The sequence below is a fragment of the Ixodes scapularis genome, unplaced genomic scaffold, assembly GCF_016920785.2.
Source record: "Ixodes scapularis isolate PalLabHiFi unplaced genomic scaffold, ASM1692078v2 PGA_scaffold1__304_contigs__length_218370807, whole genome shotgun sequence".
In the NCBI taxonomy this organism is placed as follows: Eukaryota; Metazoa; Arthropoda; class Arachnida; order Ixodida; family Ixodidae; genus Ixodes; species Ixodes scapularis.
The window spans coordinates 98,265,071-98,290,570 of NW_024609846.1; the positions used below are offsets into that span (position 1 = coordinate 98,265,071).

The 25,500-nt window shown below is 48.1% G+C and overlaps 1 protein-coding gene across 1 annotated transcript in view; it reads left to right on the forward strand.

The window, feature by feature from the left end:
• The window catches only part of LOC8039649 (helicase domino), a 148,045-nt gene extending 126,971 nt beyond the window's left edge, over positions 1-21,074 (forward strand). Inside the window, exons 39-44 of the mRNA XM_029974730.4 lie at positions 9,204-9,545; positions 9,835-10,065; positions 12,264-12,413; positions 15,718-15,891; positions 16,396-16,659; positions 19,937-21,074. Coding sequence (XP_029830590.2) covers positions 9,204-9,545; positions 9,835-10,065; positions 12,264-12,413; positions 15,718-15,891; positions 16,396-16,659; positions 19,937-20,014 — 1,239 coding nt within the window. The 3' untranslated portion in view covers positions 20,015-21,074. The remainder of the gene's footprint in view (positions 1-9,203; positions 9,546-9,834; positions 10,066-12,263; positions 12,414-15,717; positions 15,892-16,395; positions 16,660-19,936) is intronic.
• The last annotated feature ends 4,426 nt before the right edge of the window (positions 21,075-25,500 follow it).

Here is a 25,500-nt window from a genome sequence, read left to right on the forward strand (position 1 = left end):
AACCGGTTTCGTCCCCGACTCACCGATAATTCTCTGCTCGAGCGACGCCAAGTTTTTCGAGGGAGCATACAAATCCAGGAAGCGACATCACACCGAAATCTTATTTTCGGTATTTCAAAAAGAAAGGCCGTAGTGCGTTCGCAATTGCGTTAAAAAACATGTTTTACGATTGCCGTTATTAAATGTTATAGAAAGGTCGCCTACAAAGCTTCTAAATTACCTGATTTTTGACGTCACCGATCAAAAGAAGCAAGCGCGGGAAATATAAACGCCAAAAATAAAAAGGCGCGCGCGGGGAAATTTTTTTTCGCAATGCGGTTTTTTTTGCATGTTTATGACTACAACTTGCATCGTTTTAGACAATAAAAAAGAATACGACCTTTGGGGTGTCAGTGCCCCTTTATGGCTACTTTCAACACAGAATATGTTTTATGCTGCGTTTCTTGTGGGAAAATTGTCCCGAATGAGCGTCATGAACGAGTGACATTTTGGGATTATAAAAAACATTAAAGGGACCATGAAATTACCTTTTTACTTTTGCCAGATAACTTTTACATTAAACCTTCAACGTTCCCTGAATGCCAAACAGGCATCCGTTTTCGTCTCGGTTTATTAACTTGTACACAAAAAATTAATGAAATATCGACCTTTTCTTTCTCTCCAACTGACCGCAAAACAAGTTGCGCCGTAATTTTGACAGTCGTGACGTACCCTGGCACAGGAACGGGAAGTTCTTTCAGCTGTAGGAGAATGGGAGCATTAGCGACGGCGAGTTGAGGGTGCGCTGGTAGGTTTTACTGCGCTGAGGGCGCCGATGTCACTGACGTATTTTCGGAATCGGCGCCTCTCATTGCCGCGATAGACATGGGCACATCGCAGCTGAGCGAAATCCAATGAGATATGTTGCGCTACAGCGACAGCATGGGACTAGTCCCATACACCGGTATGCCTTTTAGGAAGTGCGGCAAGTATTCCGGTGAAAACTCCAGAAGTCAAGCCAACTGTCATTGTTGGTAAAGGGCAGCCCATGTCAGTCGTTTGCAAAGCGACATAGATGGAAACATTGCCGCGGCGTTTTTCGCGGCCTCGGAGATGCAGGAGCGAGCCGGCGTTAAAAAAAGATGTGTTTGAATTACGACAGTGTCAGCAAGAGCCACGTAAATACCTGTTCACACTTGGAGCAGACGCGCGCATTTGATGGAAGTGCTGTATTTGCGCTGTTGGTAAGCGCTTCAGGACCGATCTTTTACGATTGCAACTAGATGCTGACGTGACACTCGGCAAGGGAAGGTTGATTTGGCATTGCACGTAGCTCCCATGAACTGTTATAGCTCGACAGTGACGTGCAGTCGTGTCAGAATAAAAATGGCATACTAATAACAAAGTGTACATATCGTGTTACGAAGGTAATCCATATGGCGTTTATTTGAGCTTTATATCACACAAAACAAGAAGACAAAATCGACAAGAGTCCCTTTTCGATGACAGTGTTCGTCAACACTGCCTCAGAAAACAAGGGGAAGAGATTGACCTCACCTCTTAATCTAAAATTGAGGTCAGCGATCAAACTATAATACGGGAAGGGTCCACAAGGGTCGCGCGGGCATATTCCATTCAGCACGCCAGCCGGTCGTGGGCAGACGGTCTTGGCCAAGTACCGTTGAAGCCACGCTGCACCGAGTCGGAGTGCCAGCTAGGCCTATCTGCCGAGCTCACTTGGTCCAACGTTGGCTTGGTCGGGGTAGGTGGATTCGTCACCGTTGTAGCTTTTCTCGGGTGTTTATAGATCCAGCGTTCTTGTTCGTCGTGGTCTGTTTCAAGTACTTTTTTCTTGCTGCTTGAAGTTTGTACACGCGAGGAGAACACATAGAAAAATAAACGTTCGTTGGTCGTCGCGACCAAGTGGTGCGACTCTGTCAGCCCTACTGGCCCTACTGCGCAAGTGCAGTAGTTACTTCGTTTACCACGCGATAGATGGCACTTGGCTCTCAGCATTATGAAATTTGGCAATTTTCATCACATCTCTAATTATGCTACAAAATGTGGATCTGAATATTATTTAACAAAACTTCTAGGAAACATTCGTCGGCTATTTATTGTTTACGATTGCGTTGCTGGTGTGGTAGGCTCTTACCCTATGGCGACGTGGATTCAGCTGACGTGCTGCGATTCCGCGGATGCATCACATTGAAAAGGCAGAGAGTTTTCGAAGGAAAAAAGGCGCAAAAGGGTCCAGTTTTCTTTTAAAAGTTCTATAGCGAAGAATTTTTTTTGGCTCTCTATTTTTGTGTTTTTGTGTTTCTTTTCACACCTTTTACGACGATCGGTGGATGAAATTCGATTTCAGAATCGTTTCATGGTCCCTTTAAAGGGACACTGACAGGGTATTTATGCTCGCCGAGGTTTTTAGTTGTACGTGACATATGAGAGCTCAACTACCCAGAACAGAATTTGCGGCTCGAAATTCGGTTTCTTTCCGCCCGAAAACCGCCGATCAAGAATTGGCCGGTTCGAGTCTCGCTCACTCTCTTTTTCACGGTCACGGGCCGTTTTCTAAGGTATCGATGCGACCACCAAATTCAATCAAAGTTGTGGGTCACTGAAGACACACACTCAATGTTAAAAATAGAAAAAAATATGAAACCCATTTTTTGTGCCTTCTAAAAAGCTGTAAATATGTTGATTGAAAAAAAAAGTTCCACAGACAACCGGAAGCATTCTGTGCGTTCGTCGTTTCGCGTATCGCGGGACTCGCGGGGACGGCGATGGCAGCGGACGACGGGCGTGGGACCTCTATTTCAGAACTGTCGTTCGCGGTACCGGCGAATTCTGTCTACCGTTAAAAGAGAAATTTGGGACTGATCAAAAGAATTGGTATTCATCCCTTACGACACGCCCGGCCACCAAGCCGATTTGCACGAAGACGTCGCCGAGCCGTCACTCCCTTCTCGTGGCTGACGACAACGCTCGCGCAAACGTCAAGCACGACGTGTCTACTTCGAGTTGAATATGCACGCGCACGATTTCTTTACGAGGTGCGAATGTCCCCAAAGCGTGGTGCTTCCCGACTTCGACCCGGGAGTGCTTTTGCTAGAGAAAAATCGACAGCAAACTTTCCAACTTACAGTTTACCGGCCGAATTATTACTGAGGAAAGAGATCCACCAGAAGAGAGATGCCCCAGTAGCTCAGTGGGAAAGGCGTCCGCTTCACACGCGGTAGGACCGAGTTCAATCCCCCGTGAATTTTTTTTTTTTTTTTAACATTTTCCGATGTTTACATATCTTTTTCTTTTTTTTACAATCATCACTGAAGAAACGAACAAAAAAATAACAAACAAATGTTGTGGACGATACTTCGCTGAATTAAACGGTATGGGATTTCCGTTTTTCCACAAAATGCAAGGAGCATATAAATCAGGTAGCGTCCGCTTTCCGAGGTGCCCGTAAATGTTCTACAGGAATTGCAGCCAGCCATTGGTCCCGATCCCGTTGATTTTTCAGAAACTCTGTCGCACAATGCCCCTTTTTTTCGGATGCAGGACATGTGAGCCAGCTCTTCACGCAACATCTTGGGTTTATTCTTTTCGGAGCCGATCATGGAAATTCACCACGGGCACTCACTACTCATCTCCAACTCCTCAATGTACAAAACAACTCATCTTGGAGTACAGAACAACGAGCGGAACAAACATAACTGCAAAAGAATCGCACGGCAAGCAGTTCCCGCACGCAGCATCGCACGCCGCATGTCGTGCCGTCTGCTACCGGAAAGGAGAAAAAAAAAACGCACGGTCGGGTGTAGCCACGTGACTTCCGCCAGTCACCCTCTTCTCTCCACTTCTCCAACCTCCGTCGGGTTTCGGTTTCGGTTTCGAGCAGTTGCGTCTTTTGGCTTTATTAAAGAAATACGCTACTCTGTTGCAAAATATTAATTGGGTAGTCCTCCGACATCATAATGAATTGCCTGGCAAAAAATAAAAAAATTATTTTGGGGGGGTGTCAGTGTCCCTTTAAGGTTATATGTAAAGCTTATATACATCTACAGTTTAGCCCCTGGCGGGTCCCGAACCTGGGTCGGTGTGGTGGCAGTCGGATGCTATAGACCCTTTTAATGCTGAAGCATTAACTGGTCCCATGGAGCGAACCTATGTCATCAGCTTGGAAGCCATGCCAGACGGCTCCCTCCCCTATCTCAATGTCGTCTGTGATAGCATAGGCTCCCATTGGCTGGCACGCGTCATCAAGGAACGAGGCTCCCATTGGCTCTTGTGCGGCAGTGCGGGCCAGGACCAGGCGGCTAAGACTGCCCGAGCGGCTTTCACCTCCACTCGCTGGGTGTGCCCGCACCGCCCGCCGACGGTGGGGTCTCGAGGCGTCTGGGCGTACCCCCGCTCCTACGAAAAGGAAAGCGACGGCGCGAGATGAAGAGGAGCGGAAGAATGACATTCATAGAACTGCTTAGGTGTCCTCTGACTTTTTCTTCGCGAATGCCACCAGGCGGTGCTCCGGTCTTTGCCGTCCCACCAAATTTCCGTTTCATGAAAAGAATGAACAAAGCCCACCTTAACATCACTGCTTGAGACCTTGATGAAACATTAAACTACCAATTCTCCAGGTGAATGAAAAAAAAAAAAGCGTGAGATTTGTTAAAATTTTTTGAATATTCTTGTTAACCAATTTGTCTCTCCAAGACGTTAAATCGTACAGCTGAATGCCCTCGCGAAATCTCCAACTTTGTTATCCGTGAGGCACTTACGTTTCCTAGCACTGGTAACATAAAACAAGCTCGGCAGACTTGCAAAGACTGAGCGACCGGAAGTCGTTCAGGATACAAGCAGCAGTTCGTGTTTGTAAACAGTAAGAGTTTCTATTTGCGACTCTAGCGAACTATAGGGGGCACGCTGGTCAGGCAAAATGGCGGACGAGAGGAGGTCGTTTTCGTCGTTCAGCACGCAGACCACCATAAATTTCTTGCTTTGCAGCATAAAATCGCTGTTACATATGAAAGCAAAGCGATTTTTCGACGGTACAAACCTTCTTATACTCAGTGCATAGGAATGACATGGCAGAAGCATAAAAATAGTTACTGAAAACAATGTTTGTTTCAATGCTGCCTTTGGGAACCAAGCTGCGATAGCAAACAACAGAACCGAAACGACCACCTCTCCTGAGCTTCTCGGCGTTGCCTCTACGCGGCGTCAGTTTCGCTGGAGTCGCCAATAGCCGCAGAGCTACTTGCACTTTTTTTTTTTTACTACTGCTACGAATTAGTCAATGTTTTTATTTGAATGCAAGTGCCGGCGATGGCAGCAGGTTTGGATAAAAATAATAAATTTAATAATAAATAAAAATGAAATGAGAGATAAAATAATTAAAAAAAAGATTTTTGTAAAAAAGAAAAAATATATATAAATGAAAAAAAAAAAAAAAGATAATAACAAGATTGAAGAATATATCACAAACTACACGCGGGGCGTAGCTTGTGTGTAGACACAAGCTACGCCCTGCATGTAGCTTACAGGCTTACACGCGGGGAATTATACAGGCTTGGTCATGCAGGCAAATATTCTGTTTGTCTGCATGACCAAGCCTGTATAATTTTTCTCGACAAGTGTCAAATCTGGTCTAAGAACGTGAGATTAGTACATTCTTATTTGAAGGAGGCACGCCGAGCATCGCAATATCCCGAGCCATCGCCCATCCCTGAGTTATTGCCCACCCTCTTTTTCTACGAATAACGATTTCTAAAAAACATGGAGTGATTGTCTAACCCTACAAATACCCAATGCGGGCTCCTCGATCCCCGAACATTCACCCTACCCGAATGACGTGGCTGCAGCCCTTACGGTTGGTGGACGTTCGTAACAAAGTAAAACGAAGGAGGGAAAGACACTTCACTCTGTTAACGTATATTATCCTCGATTTCTGCGACCCTGAAGACGAAGTACATGCGTGCAAACGGAAAACGATGGAGATAACAAAATAAAACTGCATTTCTTACAAAAAAGTGTTCAAAAAAAATTTTTTTTTTTTTTAAGTTCTAAAGACAACACACACAGTAACCCATTCAGGCATCGAGAGGTCAGCGAACCCGCTCCTTCTCCCATAACGTCGCGACCGCGATTGGTAAGGTTGTGCAGTGTTTGAGACAGAGCCAACAGGTATATGGGGTGTTTCAGAGAACGCAGGCCAAATCGTTACTGCGAAAACTACTCATCGCTACGAAAAAAGGCTTGTGGCGTTTTGGTCCTGGGCGAGGGGCCCATTTAGGAAAATTATTAAAGTCTGGGATAATTAAGTTAATTATTTTTGCATGATTAAATTTTTTAATATTGTGTTTAAGCGCATGGTTTAAATTAGAAAATTGCTCAGCATCGTCAAAAAACACTAAAACAAGAAATTGCAGAACGATTGAAAGCACGCGAAGCACTTTACGGCTTTCTGAAAAACCGCACAAAATCGACAGGTCTTTAAGTTTCGGTTTGCTATCAGAGCGCATCTCAGCCCCGGCGGCACCGCGCCCCGTGGAGAGATAGTGCATCCAACCTTTGGTGCGCTGTCATCGCGCGACGCAGCAGAGGCTGGTTGCACTATCTCTGCACGTGGCGCGGTGCTGCCGGGGCAGAGATGCGCTCTGATAGCAAACCGAAACTTAAAAACCCGGCGATTTTGTGCGGTTTTTCAGAAAGCCATAAAATGCTTCGCGTGCCTTCTGTCGTTCTGCAGTTTGTTCATTTAGTGTTTTTCAATGATGCTGAGCAATTTTTTAATTTAAACCATGCCTTTAAACACAATATTAAAAAAGTTAGTCACGCAAAAATAATTAACATGATGATGATGATGAGGATGCAGCTTGTTCCCTTTGAAACGGGCGAGCGCGAACTAAGTTCGTGCCCAAGCCTGGGAGCGAGGAGATCTTAATGTCCCCTGAGATAGATCTTATTCCACCAATCTTCAAGTCTTCGTTTAGTGGCCACCACAAGCCTGTGCAGGCCGCTAGAAGGCCCCTTTATCTGCGTAGCTGCAGAGCTTTGTGCATCAGAGTAGTCTGCTTGGTTGCGCCCGATTTCAGTAATTGTGAAGCCCAACGCCTCAGCGAGCACTAAGGGGCTCTGCAGGCGTGGGCACTGAGACGGCTGAAGTCCCGCACAATCGAGCACAACGTGCTCCACCGTTTCATCGTAGCCTCCGCAGACCCGACGTGTGCTCGAGGTCACCGTAGCATCAAACCGGCGTCTGTAAACTAGTGTTCACAGACGCCAAAACGCCACAAGCTTTTTTTCGTTGCGATGAGTACTTCTCACAGGAGCGATTTGGCCTGCGTTCTCTGAAACACCCTGTATAAAGATTTGCTGGAATGGCGCACACAGACGCTTGTAAAACATCCCATTTCGAGCTTCATGTTTGTGTCATTTCGTGTTGCTGCGTTTCCCCACCCTGCAGCAACGCCGCCTCAACCTGTGTTGGTAGCATGCCATGCACGGACACACAAATGTAAAGGAAGTTGCACGAGACCCCACTTCTTGCGATCGACAAGGTGCCCGACTTGGCCCGGCGCCAAAGTATTTGCCAACGCGATCGCTGGCTTTCTTGTTTCCCAGCATCGGTTCTTTCACCCGCTCGTCGCTCCCAAGTCCTTTTTTCCTTTTTTGTTATTAACGAAGAGAACATAGTGGTGTTAGAAACATGCTTTCACGGAACAAACGTTTGCGCTGTATACCAGGCGGCGGTGTTCATGGTGCGTACCGTATTTACACGATTGTTGGTCGACTCGATTGTAAGTCGACCCCCCCAGATCGCACATCAACAAAAAAAAAAAAAAAAATTTTTTTTTTTTTTTAGATGCGCATTTTATTGCGAGCACGTGAGAACGGAAAAGATGGCCGGGCGTTATCAGAACTAGGAAGTTCACGCTGGAGGCGGGACAACTGAAGCTGCTCACTGTCGTTCTCACTCCATCCGCGACTAGACTACGACTCGTCCGCACTGGTGATGTCAGTCCCGTCGTTATCACTGCTACGTTCTCGAAGCACGTCGTCGGCGTCGTCCAATGAAATCTCGCACTTCGCAAATGACAGGATCAACCGCATCTTCCGCGCTTGCTCGGCGATCGCGTTGGACGTCACGGGTAGGGACCGATTGCGCACGTTTGCGGCGTACTGTTGCAAGCCTGACCTCCAACTTCGGAAGGCATCCCCACCTATCCAGACTTTGGCCTGCGGAAGCTTTTTCGTTTGCCGTCACACTTTAAAATTCCGCGCCACCGCAGACTCCACTGGAGTATCACCCACTCCGACGAACTTGCGTCCAACAGCGCAGTTGTTGGTTGCTTCTGAGTGAAGAATGGCCGTAAACAAGCACCGAAAACCTAAACTGCCCGGATCACGCGTATCAATACAAATGAACATGATTCGCGCACCAGCATGATCTTGTACTCGATCAAACAATGTGCGACTGTGAATCGTGCGAAAAACTGCGAAGAGAAGCCGCGGCGCTGCTGCTGTTCCAGCGGCCTCCGGAGTGGCTCTTACGAGAAGTGCCGTCACCCCCCCCGGGAGTCGGGCGCTCCGTGCTGTGTTCACCGCCGTGCATTCGGGTTAATTTGCAAATCGCTACCCATAATACTCGTTCGCGCAAATAAAGAATAATTAATTTGTAAAATGAGCGTACAAAACAGTGTAATGCTAGGGGTACAGCCAGCAGAACCCGTAGCAAGCCGAGGTGTCCATGATATCGCGATTGTTTCGTTTTTGCCGGCAGTGGAATGGTTTGGTTCGATTATAAGTCGACCCCCCCCACTTCAGATTTTCCAAAATTGAAAAAGGGTCGACCTACATTCGTGTAAATACGGTATGTAAGCAACGGACCTTGCGATAGTAAAATATTCTTTCATGAGCATTTCTTGCATAAAACGAAACTAAATCAAGTTTTGAGTTTAATGTATTACTTCTGCAGCCGTGCTAGATGTGTACAGAAAAATTCTAGTTTTTCTAGCTGCTTCTGAACTTTTTGTGCTTACCCATCGAGACATGGCCCACCCCACTTTTTTTATGAATTTAGGCAGCAGGGGGGTGGGCAATGACTCAGGATATTATGGTAGTTGTTTCATGAAAGATGCACAATGTTCTAAAATTTCCGGGAACCACTTGGCTGAGTTGTCTTAGTCGGCTCGTCCTAAAGTCTTGTCTCCCTCCTGCTGCAGGAGCAGCAGCTGAAGCAGCAGCAGCTGAAGCGTCTTCAGCAGCAACAGCAGCAGGCAGCCGGTGGGGCCCAGGCAGGGGCGAGCGGGGCCTCCCCCGGTGCGGGCCAAGGTGGCACCCCGGTGGCCCCTGCCCCCACTGCCAAGGTGGCGGTCTCGGTGGCAGCCCCCCAGCAGAGACCCCTGCAACAGCAGCAGCAGGGCACTAAGCAGCAGCAGCAGCAGCAGGGTCCCGGCGGGGCGTCCTCCCAGCAGGCAGCAAGCAAGCCCCTGGCTATAACCCGCCCCATCACAGATGCCGAGATGCAGCAGCTCTTCAAGAGGCAGGAGCTGAGGAGCAAGCAGGTGGGCGACACCGGGCAGAGCAGCTCAGCTCCGCAGAAGTGATGTGTTCACTTCGTCAAGGCAGTGCTGTAACGTGGTGTTGCTGAATGCGTGGCATTGATAACGGTTCCATGTTCAAGGCATATAGCTTCGATGGTGACGTAACACTGGTGACATCATAGTGTCACCTTTGTGATAGTTTTTGACAGCCCATGCCTTACGTTCTAGCTCCTACGTGACAGGCTGTATGGCACCTCTGCATCAAGCATGGCAGCACCCTGACCACCCCGTGTCTCCTCCCCCTGCCCAGATGACTCAGGCTCAGGTGCACCTGCTGGCCCAGGCGCAGCAGCTGCAGCAGCAGCAGCAGGCGGCGGCAGCGTCCCAGCAGTCGCTCACGGCAGGGGTTCAGACCCCCGTGGCCACATTGGTCAAGACAGTGTCTGCCCCCTCGGCCCTGGGCACCAGCGCCGCCTCGGTTACCATCCCGGTGTCCGCCGTCACCATGGCCGGCGTTAACATCAACGTCAGCCTGCCACAGGTAGGGGGAACCGTAGGAGCAATGTGTCCCATCTCGGCTTTGCTTCTTTTATCACTTCAGTTACTCGTATGTTGTGAAAGAAAGTTTCCTTTTCTTTTTAAAACAATGTGGTTTATGGCTCGTTTCCTATGAGAAAGTATCATGATTGAGCATCATAACAGGCATCGTGAATGAGCGACACGCTGGGAGCATTGCAGACGTTAAGGATATGTATGAAGTCTGAACCCCGGAGGGACTCCAATCCTGGATGGGCGTGACGGAAGTCGGATGCTATATAGCCACTGAGCTTGTGGGATGGTCACGGGTGATGGTAGCCAAAGGGCTCAGCAGCGGCCTCTATTGGGGAGACGCCAAGTCTACTCCCACACCTCGCAGCTTTCTCTCGAGAACACCGCTACGGGTGGGTCCGAACATCAGCCGCACATCTGATCGCTTCTTTAAGAAAGAGGTGCACGTACCACAATAGGACTGGGTCCAACGGTGTTTATTAGAACACCAAAAAACTTTCATCCTTTTCACTCCGGTGAAGAAGGAAGACCAGTGAAGCTGTACTATGCCGGCCGCAAGTTGCCAAGCCAGAGTGGAAAGGCTCGAAAGGTTGCCGCCGTCGCTCATAGATGGCGGTAGCTGTGCAGAGTTCTGTGTCATCAGGTCATTCGAGGACAGACACGATCCTGAGAAAACCAGCCCTTAGCAGCTATGCTGTAAAAACACACTGTCCCAAAAACCCCCGCGCTGACAAGGTCAGACCCCTGTCGACACCATCCCGAGAGTGCAGTCCAGAACCGAGCAAAGGAAAACCTTCGCGACACATTCAATCTCTATCGCTTCCGTGGGAGGAGTCCCTCCATTTCCAGAGTCGGGAATGCGCGTCGACCTCCTCCCCCCGTGGGCATCATCCTCACCCAAAACAACTAGGTTCCCCGATGAGTGGTGGGATGGAAAAGGGACCCCACGGGAGAGAATGATAAGAGGAGGGCCCCCCAAGGCGAGGCGACTCTTTTCTAGCTACTAACTGAGGTGCTGAGGAGTAACCAAAGGGTTATCTCAAGATTAGCGGTGATCTCAAAGGAGACCTCAAACCTAGTACAGTCGAATCTCGTTATTTCATACTTGTGGATAATTCAAACTAACATGCAGGTCTCATCCTATGCGTCTCTATGGTAGGAAACTCCCGGTAATTCAAACTTTGTTTTATTCAAACAAATTTTCGATCCCCCTCGAGCTTGAAATAACAAGATTTGACTGTAGTGTGGTCCTCACATCTCGCAGCAATATAGACAGTGTTTAGGGCTATGTTACCGTGGGTCAGTTCGATAGATGCCTTCGTCGGTGTCGATGAGTGACCACATTGTCTTGCGCTCTCGAATGTGGTGGAAGAGAAGATACGCGTACTGGGGTTAGGACAGAGTCTAAGGGGATTTATTAAAACACTCTCCTATACGAACTCATCTCGTGTAAGAGCAACACTCTTTTTTTTTTTCTTTTCACATTCAACGGTTGATTTTTAAAGTGCTACCCACGCACAAATAAAAAAATAAATAAAATATATATACAGTAATTCCTTGTTATAATGAAGTCAGCAGGACGGCAAAAAATTTTTATATAAGCGGTAATTCGATAAAAGCGATAGAGCCATAAAAAACAGTGCCAGCAGACGGAAACACTGCAGAACACTCTGACCGTATAATTAATCACGCAAACCTTGGTTAGGAACATCTCGCGGCAGCTTTACCAAGCAAGAAAGGAATTAAGTTGAGTTTGCCGATAATTTCGGCCGGGCTTTGGTTCTCCTCGAACTGCTTCTGGCATCGCAAGCAACTGTCACCGCCGCTGCACTCCACTTTGTCTCCAAGCAGCTGTAGGATGTTTTGCGTCTCCGCAGTGGTCGGCATTTCCCGAGGTGCCTCTCTGACGTCCCTTTGTGTTTACCCTGGCAGCACGCGAGGTCTATCATCGCAGCATCCGTGTCAGGAGCAACAACGGGAATGTCCGCATCGACAAGCGCGAATGAATCAAAGTTGTTCTTGGTGGCTTTGCCAACATATTTTCACACACCTGTATAGACTATTGCAGCTATGAAAATCGTTCGCCGGTTCTGCAAGTATGCTGGGCAAAGGAAATCAATGTGCCCAAAGCAGTTGGCGAAGAGCGGCCCCGGGCTGAGGGTCTGACGTCGTGCGGCTTAAATTCCACAGGGCAAGCTGGGCATTCAGAGCAAGCCAGCCACCACCGTGAGCCAGCAGCAGCAGGTGCAGCTGAGGCAGCTGCAGATTCAGCAGCACCTACTGCAGCAGCAGCAGCGTAAGGTCACCCTGCAGACGCAGAAGGTGCCGGGACTCTCGCAGGTGAGACCCCCGCCCCCTCTCGACGGCGCGCCATTCGGTTTAGCTAGACCTTTCAAAACGAGGGACTTGTGCGCAACGTTAAAAAATAAACGTGTGTTCGACTCCTCGGGACGCTGCAGCGAGGGCAACCCTTGCGTCCACTCGCCTTTTTTCTCCGGCACTTCTCCAACCAACTGCCAGGATTGCGACATCCGACGGCGTAATATGCGGGCTTCTGGAGTGCTTCTCCGAGAGTTGGCCATTTTGTAGCGTGAGCTACACTGGCTGAGGTTGAGCAGTTTCGCATGGCTTGGATAATGAGCCGTGCTGCGCATGCATGAGGAGCAGTGACGTCACACAGCGCACAGCTGGCGCGCCAGAGCCGCCGCCGCCGTGCGCTCCGCCGCCGTTGCGCGTGCTCCGCCGCCATTGCGCGTGCCTCGCCGGTCTGCACATTACAGAGGAGTGACGTCATAGCCGCGGCAGACGCACTGGAACCGCTGCGTGCCCAGCTGTGCGCCTCCGTTGCGCAGTAGCCAAGTCTGACGCTGCACCAGAGCCGCTTGATAGCGCCTCTCATTTTGTGCGCATAAGCTCGCGCTACGTATATCCTGGCATAGCCGAGCTAAGCCACCGCAATTTTTTTCACTGTCTTGATACTGGAATAGTAGTGTTGGTTAGAGCCATAGGCACAGACTATGGAAAAGAGGGGGGTGTCCCTAACCCCACCTATAATTTTTCAAGAGGGGCAGAGCCCCCCCATCCTTTGTCGGAGATTGCCGATGTCATGAATTGCAAACTAAAATACTAATTTGCAAGATAATTATCTAAACTTGATTTTTTACTTAGTTGAAGTAAATACTTTAGCTTGCATGGCGTATCTCTTGAAACCAACTGACACCGATTTAAAAAAAAATATATATATATTTTAGAAGGAAAGTGTTTTGAAACCCCGTAAAAATTAACTAATTACTCTTTTAGAGCGCAGCTCTTAGGGGCCCGTTTCCGGCCTACGGCGTCGCCGTTGGTGTAACCGCGAGGTCACGTGACCCCCCCCCCCCCTTAAGGTCACATGATTCCCCTAAGGTCACGTGACCCCCCTGACGTCACACGACCCCCCCTGAGGTCACGTGACCTCAAGGAGTCGCCTATCCCTCAGTACGCTTCCGTCCTCCTCCTCGAGAGCTGCGCTCTAATACGGCATCACAAGGAATTGTAAACGGCTTTCATTTTTTACAATGTTTATGAGTTCAAAAAAAGAAAACATATCTAAAATGGGATTACATTTCTGAAATCAGCAAAACAAATCAAATACCATGCCAAATATAAAAGAGATAAGACTATAAATATGAAAAATTGAAGAAGCCACTTCCTCCCTCAAATCACTCAATTTTAGGACTACCTAAAGCATTTGAGAACCGCAGGTGTGCATTTAAAGAACAAAAAATTATCTTATTAAAAAGTTTTTTTTTTTTAATTTTCAAATGGAAAATGGGGTCCATTTTTTTATAGTTCGTGCCATTGATCCCTGTGACAATTTGCTGGATCGCGCATCCCCGCTTGGTCACTGCAGCGCGAGCGCGGCCACCAAACGGCCAACTTGCATGCAGAAAAATCATGCTTCTTTCAAGCGTTGCACAGGCTGGCGGCAGCATACTGAAGACACGTTTTCCACTCGTTCGTCGTCATTCGCCGAAGAAGTTTCCTAAACCCCTGTGAAAACTGTGAGACTTGCCTTTGAGAACACGTAGAAATTTTGACAAAAGCGCAGCACCGCAGGGAAAAGGCACAACTTGTCGAAAGAAAGTTTCGCCAGTCTCGCGGCATGATCGAAGCTTTTTTTACATACCGAGTGCTGCATCTCTGTACCTTCGCACGCCTGAATACCAATCAAGAATCGACGCCTAGTGGATCTGTTTTGTGAGTGCAATGTGTATGAAGCCGTTTGTGCCTCTGGAACAGCGTTTTAATTTACTCTGACGACTGTATTTGTAACTTGAGGCACTCGCGGTCCAGAAACGAGCTGGATCCAGTGTCCAGTGGTGATGGAGGAGAGGGGAGGGGGGCACAATTTTTTTTTGTTTTATTTACTAGGCACACATGGCAATCAATTGAGTAGAACAAAAATCTTTATTTCTGTTCAACCCGTCGCCCCCCCTTACCTACCAAACACTTCAGATGCCTCTGGCTCCATTGTTCAAAACAGATTCAATCTCGCCGTCTTGTACTTTTGCTTTCGAAAAGCTTCCTTGCTCCACAGCGTTGCTCTATCTGTGCTGCCATGTACTGTTTAATAGTGGATAAGAGCAGCCGTACAGATTGTTTTTTTCCCTTTATGAATAGCTACACGCCGGAACAGGTGGACGATTCAGAACTCCGAGGCCGATATATGATGCAAAGACATCTACGCGCGTTACATCTACAAAACTCTCCCGCGGCGTCGATTCTGGATCGGTATCCAAGTGTGCGAAGACACAGCGAGGCAGCACTTCAGTGTGCCAAGAACGCTTTCATCACGCTGCGAGACCGGCGAAACTTGCTTTCAATGAGTTGTGCCTTTTTCCTGCGGAGCTGCGCTTTCATAAAAATTTATACATGTTCTTAAGGGCGAGTTTCATTGTTTTCGCAGGGTTTAAAAAATTTCTTCGGCGAGTAGAACGCGTGTCTTTAACACGCTACCACCGGTGTCTGCAACGGTCTCAAAAACATGATTTTTCTGCTTGCAAGATGACCGTCCGGTGGCCGCACTCACGTAGCGGGGAAGCGTGATCCAACAATTGTTAGAGAGATCAGTGCTTTGCGCTACTCAGCCCCATGTACTTTTGGCACTGTCAGCCACCATTTTCCCATTTAAAATTTCCGAAAATAGTTTATACCATTTGAATCATAGAACGATTTGTTCTGAAACTTTGGCATCTGGTCTGAACCACCAGTGGCACATTTGGGGTGGAGACAGTATGTCTGGTGATGTGTTGCTTATTTTTGCGATTATAACAACACTAAAGTTTTTTGGGGACATCCTGTATTGGGGGAAAGGGTAGGACGGGCACGTCGGGCGTTCCCCCCTGGGAAATTGAAACCTTCCTGCCTATAATTAGGGTTAATTGTGTCCATAGTGGAACTAAGTGAAAGCCGCCAAGTTCCAGGTTCAATTCTTGTCGGGAATACTTTTGTATTTGTGTTTTAAAATGTCCCCTGGCTTTACACAACTTTAACATAGTTGTAACGGTTGAGTGCTACATCGGAGCGTGGCAGTTTTTTTCTCGAAAACCAGCGTGTCGACACAGTCGGTGTTAAAAAGGTGTGACCGTGTTCCCTTCCCCAGGCCCAGCTGCAGAGCAAGGGCTCCTCCCCGGGGCTGGCAGCCCAGCTGGGCACTGTGCAAATTGTGCAGCAGGGCTCCTCCGGGGGCGCCAAGGGCGGCGCCCTGCCCTCAGCCACCGCCATCACTGTCCAGCAGATCATCAAGCAGGTGCTGCCCGTCAACCAGAACTTCCTGGTGAGCACAACCTCCTCAAGAGCAGTCCATTTGCCGTACCCCGTCGGAGCAGGTGGCGCGGGAGCGGCTCGTTTGCCGTACAGGGCGCGGTTGTGACTTCAAACTTGTGTACTGTGTAGTAGTGTACCGCACAGCACGACTACTCCAAACACGACGCCTGCTACCTTGTTGCGTTTTTATTCGTGGGAGCTTAGTGTTCTCTAATAGCAAGCTTTTCTGGCAGTCCCGCGGAGTTTGTCATAAAGACATCCGAGGGTGTAGTCACAGACAGAATGAGAACGATGGGCACGCCTTTCGAATGCCCGGCCTCGAGCATGTGTTCCATGCCTTCCGCCGCGCTTTGGCTGTGCACAAGCACTCGAGTTGCGCGAGAAGCTTGCCCCGGAGGGGGGGACAACTGAATCCTTCCTGCCGTTCTCATCTTGTCAGTGGCCGTAGTTGCTTGTTCTGGTTTCCAGTCGCATACCTGCAGTCCCAGAGCGTCGAGGGTCTTTCTGCGTGCAGGTGTCGGGTGCGGTGACGTCCGGCGGCACGGTGGGCGGGGCGACAACGGTGAGCCCCGCGACGCAGATGCAACTGCACGCCATGTTGCAGAAGTCCTCCCAGCAGCAGCAGCAGCAGGGGGGCACGGTGGCCACGGTGACGCTGGCCCCCAGCGGCAGCACGGGGGGAGTGACGACGGCCACCCTGGTGCCCACCCGCATCATGACCCTGCAGCAGCAGCCGGGGGCACCCACCCAGACAGTGGCTCTCAAGCAGGGGCTGCAGGTGAGCCCCACCCCTGGCTTGGGGGGGCCACGGAATCTTGCCCTCGTACTACGGAATGCGTCTCCAACTGGGCCGTTTACTGCTTCTAAAAAAATTGAGAGCCCTTCCACCCCGTCAAGAGGGAAGTCCAGCGAAGCGGGTGCTCTGAAGAGTGCAGCATTGTGCCATGTCAGGGGGTGGAGAGACTCCACACATGGCAAAGTGTAGGGGGGGGATAGAGACGTTTTATTATAGCGCGGCTACGCCAATCATGGCGCAGGCTCTAGTTTTCTGCGCCGAAGAACGCACGGTATTGCGCAGTGTCAGGGAGCAAAGAGACGCCACGCATGGCGAGGATTATGCACGACTCGGGAAAGAGGCAGCGGAGAGGAGAATCGTTTGCTTGTCGCCGGAGACAATCTGCCAGAACCTAGCCATAGACAGCTTCGCCGTAAAAAGCGATTTCTCGATCTCTGCCCGACGACGTAGCAAAAGTGACGTGCTGTCACTTTTGCTACGGGGCCGAGCAGGGGTGGTGCATGTGGAAGATGCCTGTCCTGTGGCAGGTCGCTCTCCAGCTTCACATAAATAAAACAAAACTAAAGAGAGAATAAACGGTTTTCTCTAACCTGCACCACTCGAGGTATAACAGGTTTAAATAAAGGCTGTAGAGGTTCAAATGAACCTCGATATTTTAGTAAGAGCACCAATTCATGAAGAATAAAAAAGTGGGTAAGTGAAATTAGTGGGCATTTATTTTATGTATATATCAATATAACTTCCTTTTTTTTTTTTTTTTTTTCTGTGTGTGACGTTTACAGGCATTTAAAGGGGCGGTGCAACAGTTTGCGGACTTTGGCTAATTAATTGCGGGAATTGATCCCGGCCACATATGAAACGAAGGACCGAAAACCATTGTTTCCTACTTGCCATAGTTTTCATTAAAAAAAAAGAAAAAAATTGGTATCGCCGGCACCCCTCAACTCAACATTGAAGCGGCACCAGCTTCGCCTGTGACGTCATTCGGAGTGGCGTTGGTTTCCGGTTGGGTTCTTCTGGCTTCCGTTTCCCCAACGCTCGCCGGCTCGCCAGGCTCGCCGCTCTCCCGCCGATTCCCGACCAACATGGCGGCATGGGCGGACAGCCTGAGCAACGTCGAGCGCAAGATGCTTGCGACGCGGCGGGCAGTCGAAGTCGAAGTCGAGGTCGAGACACCAGGAACAATAACGATACCACGATACTACAGACCACGACCAACGCACTCCGTCGAGCGAGGGAAAGACAAAACGTCCGGGTTGCTCGTGTAGCCGCCGTAGGCGCCTCGGGCGTCGACGGATGACGGCGACGGCCGGTTTGGTTGACTTGCGGTAGATGGCGCCACAAATAATTCATACCCTTTTAGCGGCAATATTAGGCTTTTGAAGCGTTTCTGCATGCCTAAACAACAAGATTTTTTAAAACTTAACCTGAAATCAAGCTTAGAAATGCCTAACACTATCACTTACAAAAACCACTCCGAATGACGTCACACCACAGGTTCCATTTGCGGTCACCATGTGGCCGCAGGTTGGGAAAAAAAGCGTTTTTTATTTTGCGATTACGCAGCGAAATAGAGGTATTTTGGGGTATGGTGGCACTTTTTCTCTTACTTATGCCGAAGTAAAAAATATAAAAAATACAAGCTGCACATTCGTTCAGTGTTAAAATCATTGCACCGCCCCTTTAAGGATATCTTTCATTGTAGCACTATTTATTGCTGGGGAAATGTAAGCTGTGCCTGGTCATTTAGTTTCTGAGGAAGAATGGAATGTTAGATTTAAATTAGTTCTGAGAATATTTTGTTATCCTACTTTTTGACGGTGAGGAAGTACAAGTCTGTTTTTCGGAATTGCCCGTTTTATTCGGTAAATTGCCTTAGGTTTTAGAACATTTCTTTTTTACTAGTATTACTGATTACCTAATTTTTTTTAGGTATTTTTTTTTGTATATCAATAATTGTTTCCAATCATTTTAAGAATTTGTGTTTGTATTTTTCGCATTATTTTTCCCAGTCGACATATTTTTCTACCGAGAATGTATTTCTTTTTCCTGTATTTCCCTAATTGACAGTTGACGGAAGCTTCGGCAGCCAGGGGTCGAAACCCCGTAATATTAACCTTCTTTCATGCTTTTTTTTTTTTCTCTCTCTCTCTTCAGAATTTTGTTTGGTTGTTAGGGTTGCGGCAGGCAACGGTACGACGCTCTTATGACGTCGTCGGGTGAATACTAAGGGACCTCTCTTAAGGGTGTGGTAAAGACGGGCCAGTCGGAGACACGCTCCAGGCACCATACTTGCGTGAAGTCCTCGAGGAGTGCAGGATGCTGGGCACATCGAGGCTCTTGCTAAAGCTGTACTAAATTTTTCCTTTGTGCCGAACCCTGTGAAGCCATTCTCGACAATTCCGTCAGTGGGTGGAAGGAAGCTGTGGTTCCTGTTCGTATTTCATGTCTTGAATTTAGTTTGAACACAACCCTTTACCGACAGGCTTAGATTGGCAGTTGCGATGACAATGTTGAGATGCCCCGGTGTGGGTGTTGCTATGTCGTTTACTTTCTGCGGATCGTAAACATTGTAAGTGTGCCGGCTTCTCATAGCGCTAAAAGGAAATTCATTATGGGAAAACCTTCTTTTTATTGTGGAGTTGGCTTGCTTATTTTTGTTGGAACATTTTTATGGCTTTTGGAGTATTTTGCACTTGCCATTGGTTTTAACTTGCCGTCAGGCTTTAAAATTATCTGTTTCTGTTTGGGGTTTTTTTCACCCTTTTTTTAATTTGTTTGTACGGGCATATCAAGGAGGCGAATTCCTGCTTGTACCATAATTAAGTTTAAATTTTTCTTAGCTATATCTAATATAAACTTGAAGCCAATATGATGCTTCGTACGGAGATCAAACAGTTGGAATCACCTCCTGGTGGATAATGAGAGTTGGTAAGGAGCTCGGACGAATTACTTTTAACGATACAAGTTATGTGCAATACCACTTATGACTTTGGTTATAAGCACTAATAAACGTCCACTTATAATGCAGGTATTATGCCGGCGCTGCCGCATACGTATCCATTGACTTTGGGGTTATTGACGTCATTTGACGCTAAATCTTCCCAAACCGAAGTAAACTCGACTTGCCTTTCCTCGATATGCTCGGGCATCTTACGTTCTTGCCCGTTTTTGTTTGCTTTTTGTTTCCCTGCACCCGTTCTGAACCGTTTGGTTTCAACCTTTGTTTCCTTCCTTGGTTCCTCCCGCGTCCCTCAAGGCGCCCCCCTCGGAGCAAGGCAGCGGCGGCGGTAGCAAGAGGGCACCCCACCCTCCCCACGACGGTGGCAGGCTCTGACCTTAGCCCACCCCCCACCAAACGTACATCCCTCCCCCCCACACCCATGTCAGGTGATAGCCACTTCGTCGGCCAGCCAGCCGGCCTCTGCCACCGCCACCTACACGGTGGAGGGCTCCGGCAACCCCCTGGTGGCCACCATCGTCACCACCGAGGCACCCGCGAAGGCGGTGGACGTCGCGTCCGCCAAGGCGGCAACGAGCGCAGCGGCCGGGGAGTCGGCGCCACCGCCCAACGTGACGGCCCCCTCGGCAGAGGGCGCGCCGCCATCCAGGGCGCCCTCTGTGAACGTGGACGTGAGCGCGGCCACGGTGCAGGCAGTGCAGGCAGCCATCGAGGCGGCCCGCCAGCAGGGGGCACTGCCCTACACCATGCGCCTGCGCAACAACCCTCCCAAGCCGGCATAGCCACAGCTCGATCCGACTATGTGCAAACTTTTCGCCAAAAAGGGCGAGGAGAAGAAAAAAAAATCTGTCGCATCATTATTTTACGGTGAAGCTAGGCACACTGTACGTTACTTTCTTTCTTCTCGTGGGAACACAATCTTTCCTGGGCCTCTTCGATAATCTCGGGACACCTCGAAGGTAGGAGAGGCCGTAGTCTGTCTGCGAGCGGCCGCCCGTCGAGCGAGGGGATCGTTTCGTTTCAAGACCGACGCCGTCAAGGCTGGAACCAGGGTTTCGACGAACCCCGGCTTCGACACGACAGATGTTGGGGACGGATCTGGCGGCATGCGGGACGGCGGCGTCCATAGTTGCAGTGCTGGAACTCGTGGCCTTCTGCACTTTTGTGTGTACATGCGTCTGTTCCTCTGCAGAAAGTTGCGGGAGTCTCTGTGGTTTTCGTTTTTTTCTGGAGGGCATGCCTTTCTCCTTTAGTGTCTTGATTTGTGAGACACAAAAACTGTATTGTTGTATAGCTGAGACTCATCTTGTACATAAAGCCTCATTTCAAACACCAAACAGGGTTTTTTTTTTACTTGTTTGTCACCACCTTTTGTAGATTTTACCGTGTATATATCGTTTCGTGGTAATTTATATTAAAGATAAAACGAGGTGTCTGTACTTTTGTTTCATTACGTGCTGTAGGAATTCGTGGCTTTTGGGGTTTTTATTGTCGTCGGTGGGCCGATGTTGGGGAATCTGAATTTTCAGTGGACGGAAAATAGGGGCACGGTTATACGGCGAGCAAGTCAACCCAAAGGCGTCTCTGAGCATGAGAAAGGAGGATAGAAGGATAGAGATGGATTGATCACGTGCACAACCAAGCCTTGCCTCAGCCAGTGGCCCGAGGAGAGTGTTCCAGACCTTAACTTGAATGGAAACGAGTTACTTTGGCTGGTCATGTCACGTAACAAAGATAGTATTGGCGACGAGATGTTTTAATGGCGCCACCTCACAGGCACCCTCCTGTGACGCAGCTGCAAGCGAGCAGACGACACGCTATGTCAATGCACGGAGTGGCTAGGTTAGTTTGCATCTATGCCAATTAAAAATGGTTTATTTGTTAAAGAAATGCTTATAATGTTTTTGTGAGTGATCTTTTTAATGAATAACAGCACCTCAAAGTTGCATTTTATATTAGAAAAAACTTTAAAATGTTCAAAAACAAGCCTGGCACTTCACATTACAGCTTGCACGGCATATGTCAGGGCTATTTGAAGCCTCTGATTCTTGGTTTTTCAGATCTGTTGAGGCTGCTGTAGGAAAAAGTTTTGCATTCACCAGAGTAAATGCCGTGCTGTCGTCTTAGCTGTGCACACACGCACAATTTTGTTGCAAAGCGCCAAGCACTTGTTTTAGCTACATTGAGCTTGCCGTTACCGACGCCTCTATCCAAGTGTGACTCAACAGTTACTGTCGTCAGCAACTGCTGCATCAAATACGTGGCAAAGAAGTTTGTGTCGCATTACGACTTCTGCTCGAAAGAAAAGCAGAAATGTATGAGTTCTTAAGAGGCTTTGCAACGATATTCGCCTAATGTTTTTCACTTTACACGAGCTTACTGGCACTAGTGCAGAGGTGGAACGGCTGCGCCATTTGCGCCATTTTGCGCCAGACGCATTTGTCTGCGCCATCCTGCGCCATGTAGCGGAAACTGCGCCACAGACAATACCTTGCGCCATTATGCACCAAATCGCAAAACGTGCGCCCAAAAAAATGTATTTTGTCTTCGTTTCGGTTTCTATCGACTCGATTGGCAAGAATGAGCGCGTTTAGCTTGGTCGGCATTGCAATCTTTTGCTCTATTTATTCTCCCTGTGTATCTCGAATCGGAAGCGTGCAAAAAATTTGGGAGTCGGATTCCTAGCGCTACAGCACCTGCGACTGGATTGTTATTCAAACATCAGTGGTTCAGCAAGTCGGCAGAGGTGAGGTTGAGTCGTTCAGGCGTCAGATCGCCTGAGGCTCTGCGGCCGGGGATCCGGACGTCAGCCAGTTGAAAACAAATGAGTAAAAGATTCCTTTTAGTACTTCATCGTTAGAAGTTGGAACCGCATTCCCGGAAGATATATCGTCATTTGATAGAACTGAAACGCGGTCCGATCCGAAACCTTGCCGGCCAGCAGCTCTCACGCGAGGGGTAGATCTGCTCGGCGTACTTTAACCTTGCTCCTGCTTATCGCTTCGAATATGATAACTCCGTTAATCGTAGTCTGCTGTTTCAATATTGAGTTGCACAATAAGATAAACTCGAAATTTGTTACCCTGTTCCTCCACGCAACTGCACGTCCGTTGCTTGCGCACGTCACGTGGCTCGCGCATATAATTGGTATGTTGAGCATGTGTGGGTTGTGCGATATGCAGTGTTTTTTTTGTTTTTTTTTTAATTTCGAGCAGCTGTAAGCCACTCAGAAAATATCAAGGATATAATATCTGCATAAACATATGGTGCTTGCCTTTTTGATCCTCATTAAGGCTCGCAAAGTTTCAAGTTTTCGCATCTGTTACACTGTTATCCCATTTACCTAGGTCCCTAAACACTCATGTTCATCTGTGCTGCTAAGCACAATTGAAATTGCTCCCGTGCTTGTCTAAGACACAAGCTGAAGTGCAGTGAAAACTTATCTGAGCTGCTCCTAGCCTGCTCCAGGTTTTAGCTGCTCCGAAGCTGCTCCAAAACAGCTGTTTCAGCTGCTCCCGTGGCTGCTCCCAAGTACATTTTATGAGTTCCACCCCTGTAGTGGTATCGAAGTATACTCGCACGCAACACCACTGACCAAGAAACTCCTTTCTGGTGTCATTTCAAGGACAGAAGGGAACGTTCTTTTTCAATTTCCTTTGCAAACTTGATGACGTAGCTGAGGGATTGCAGTATCTCCCTGTGACGATATTTGGATGCGGCTCATAGACAACCCGAGCCTTGCGTGAGCACTCGATTTGGGCTCGTGATAACTGATAATCAATAGCTCGACGTGCATTCGGGTAGTGGCCGATGTCCACCCGCTGCAATGACGACAAGAGCCGAACCATAACAATGCCTGGAACTCGGCGCGTGTCATGTGCTTTGACAACCCCAGCGCGTGGCTATGATTGACATTGGTGGCATATAATCTGCTCCAGATCTCATGGCTGCTTGTTCTGGCTGCGAGTTGAGGGGGTGAACACTGCTTGTTTTTCATTCATTTTTTTTTTCCTGCAACTTCTATTGCGTGTGGTGAGAAACGAACGCATGTTTCATAGGTCATTAACATCAGGGGTTTGTTTAAAGCGGTATTTGCACAAAGTACAAAAATGGTTGCATTGCCCCTTTAAAACGTCGGACATGTCTTGCCAAATTCAGGCGAATGATTATTTTGTTCTATCCTATTTTAACTAGGAATTGTTAACAAATTTAAAATCGCTTGCTGAGAAGCACATCACGCATTATGCGCATTTGAGTCCGCAAGACGCTGAAGTGTCACCGACTTACTAGGGGGTCTCACACATTTCGCGTCAACCGGGTGAATAAGCAGGGATTTAGTTTTAACGACTCTGGAAGCCAGGCACCGCTTCTTTCGTCCAGTTATTTTGGGGAAATGCTGGTTTATTGATTTACAAACTTCAAAAAGGAATCAAGTCTGAACTAAGAGACCAGTGCTATGTTGCGCTTTTTGGACTCCCAGGAGACTAGGGAGAAGGAAGTGACGTCAACGACACAGCAAACGCAGATTGGGTGTTGATTTCGTTTTCTTCTGTCAACATCCAATCTGCGCTTGCTGTGTCGTTGACGTCACTTCCTTCTCCCTAGTCCCCTGGGAGTCCAAAAAGCTCAACATAGCACCCCAGGCACTCGCAGAACACATTGGAACAAACAGGATACACAGAGTCTTCACTGAAGTGTTTCACTTGCGAGAGGTTCTCGAATTTTGCTTTTCTATTTTCAATTTGATGAGACATTCCTTTCTTAGTTCTAGTTTGTTTGAATCGTAATAAAAAAATATACCCTATCCTCCGGGGTAGATGTTGTAATGGGATAAAACGCTGAATATTCTACTTTCATCGTCCAGCTTTTTGTACTGGGGTAGAGAACGGCATACCACCATCCGAGCGCTGCAACACCTCGGCACCAAAAATGTTTGTTGGCACAACTATGCGTGCCACGTGTGGATTTAAACTTTGGTAATATGTCCTACTACAAATAACACTTAACCAAATAAACACAGCACGTGAAACGGGCTTTGCCTTGATTATCCAAACTGCGCATGAAGCGAACTGATGAGCCGAGGGATCCATTCCAAGATCTGCGCGAACAACATACAGTTGCGATTCATATGACAGTGAACGCACAATCGTTAACTGCTACGTACTGGCAGCCGTGGGGGTATGTGTTTTGCGAACGAAGTCCAAGTGTGGCAAGACGTAGAAAGCGCCAGTCCATGTTGTACGTCTCTCTTCGTTCGTGTTTTTTTGCACATTTAAGTCCTCCAGATTAAAAAAACCCTAAGAATTGCAGTGCAACCCACTTACGATACCACATAAAACGATGTACCGCTTACAACAATGAGTTTCTAAGTGGAAATGACCTGTTTCTAGTCCAGTTGCAATGATAATCCGTATTTACCCTGGTAACTTTTCGATACTGATAATGTTACTACAGACTTGGACTGACAATGTTCGTAACCTATCCCCGAGTTGCAATTTGTTTGAGCTGCAGGTTCTTCTGGGAGGTACCTGAAGTGCAGTATATATTGTATTTTAAACATACTATATACCGGGTTCTTTTTTTTTTTTTTTTTTTCTCTTTTTCTTTAGCTGCATCAAATTTTCAAAAAAAAGAAAAAGGGAACGTGAGATAGAGTACTTTGAGCCCTGGGGAAGTGTTAGGGGCCGGCTCGCTTAAGCAAGTGGAGCCGCCCTCGATAATGACGAATCGCATACCCATTTGACGCCATTTACCAAAGTGACATTTTTTGACCCCGTAGCGCCTACTAGGAATTTTTTTTATCCAAGTTTGACAACACGACCATACTGTGGTCGATCTTCAATCCTCTAAATACATTATGT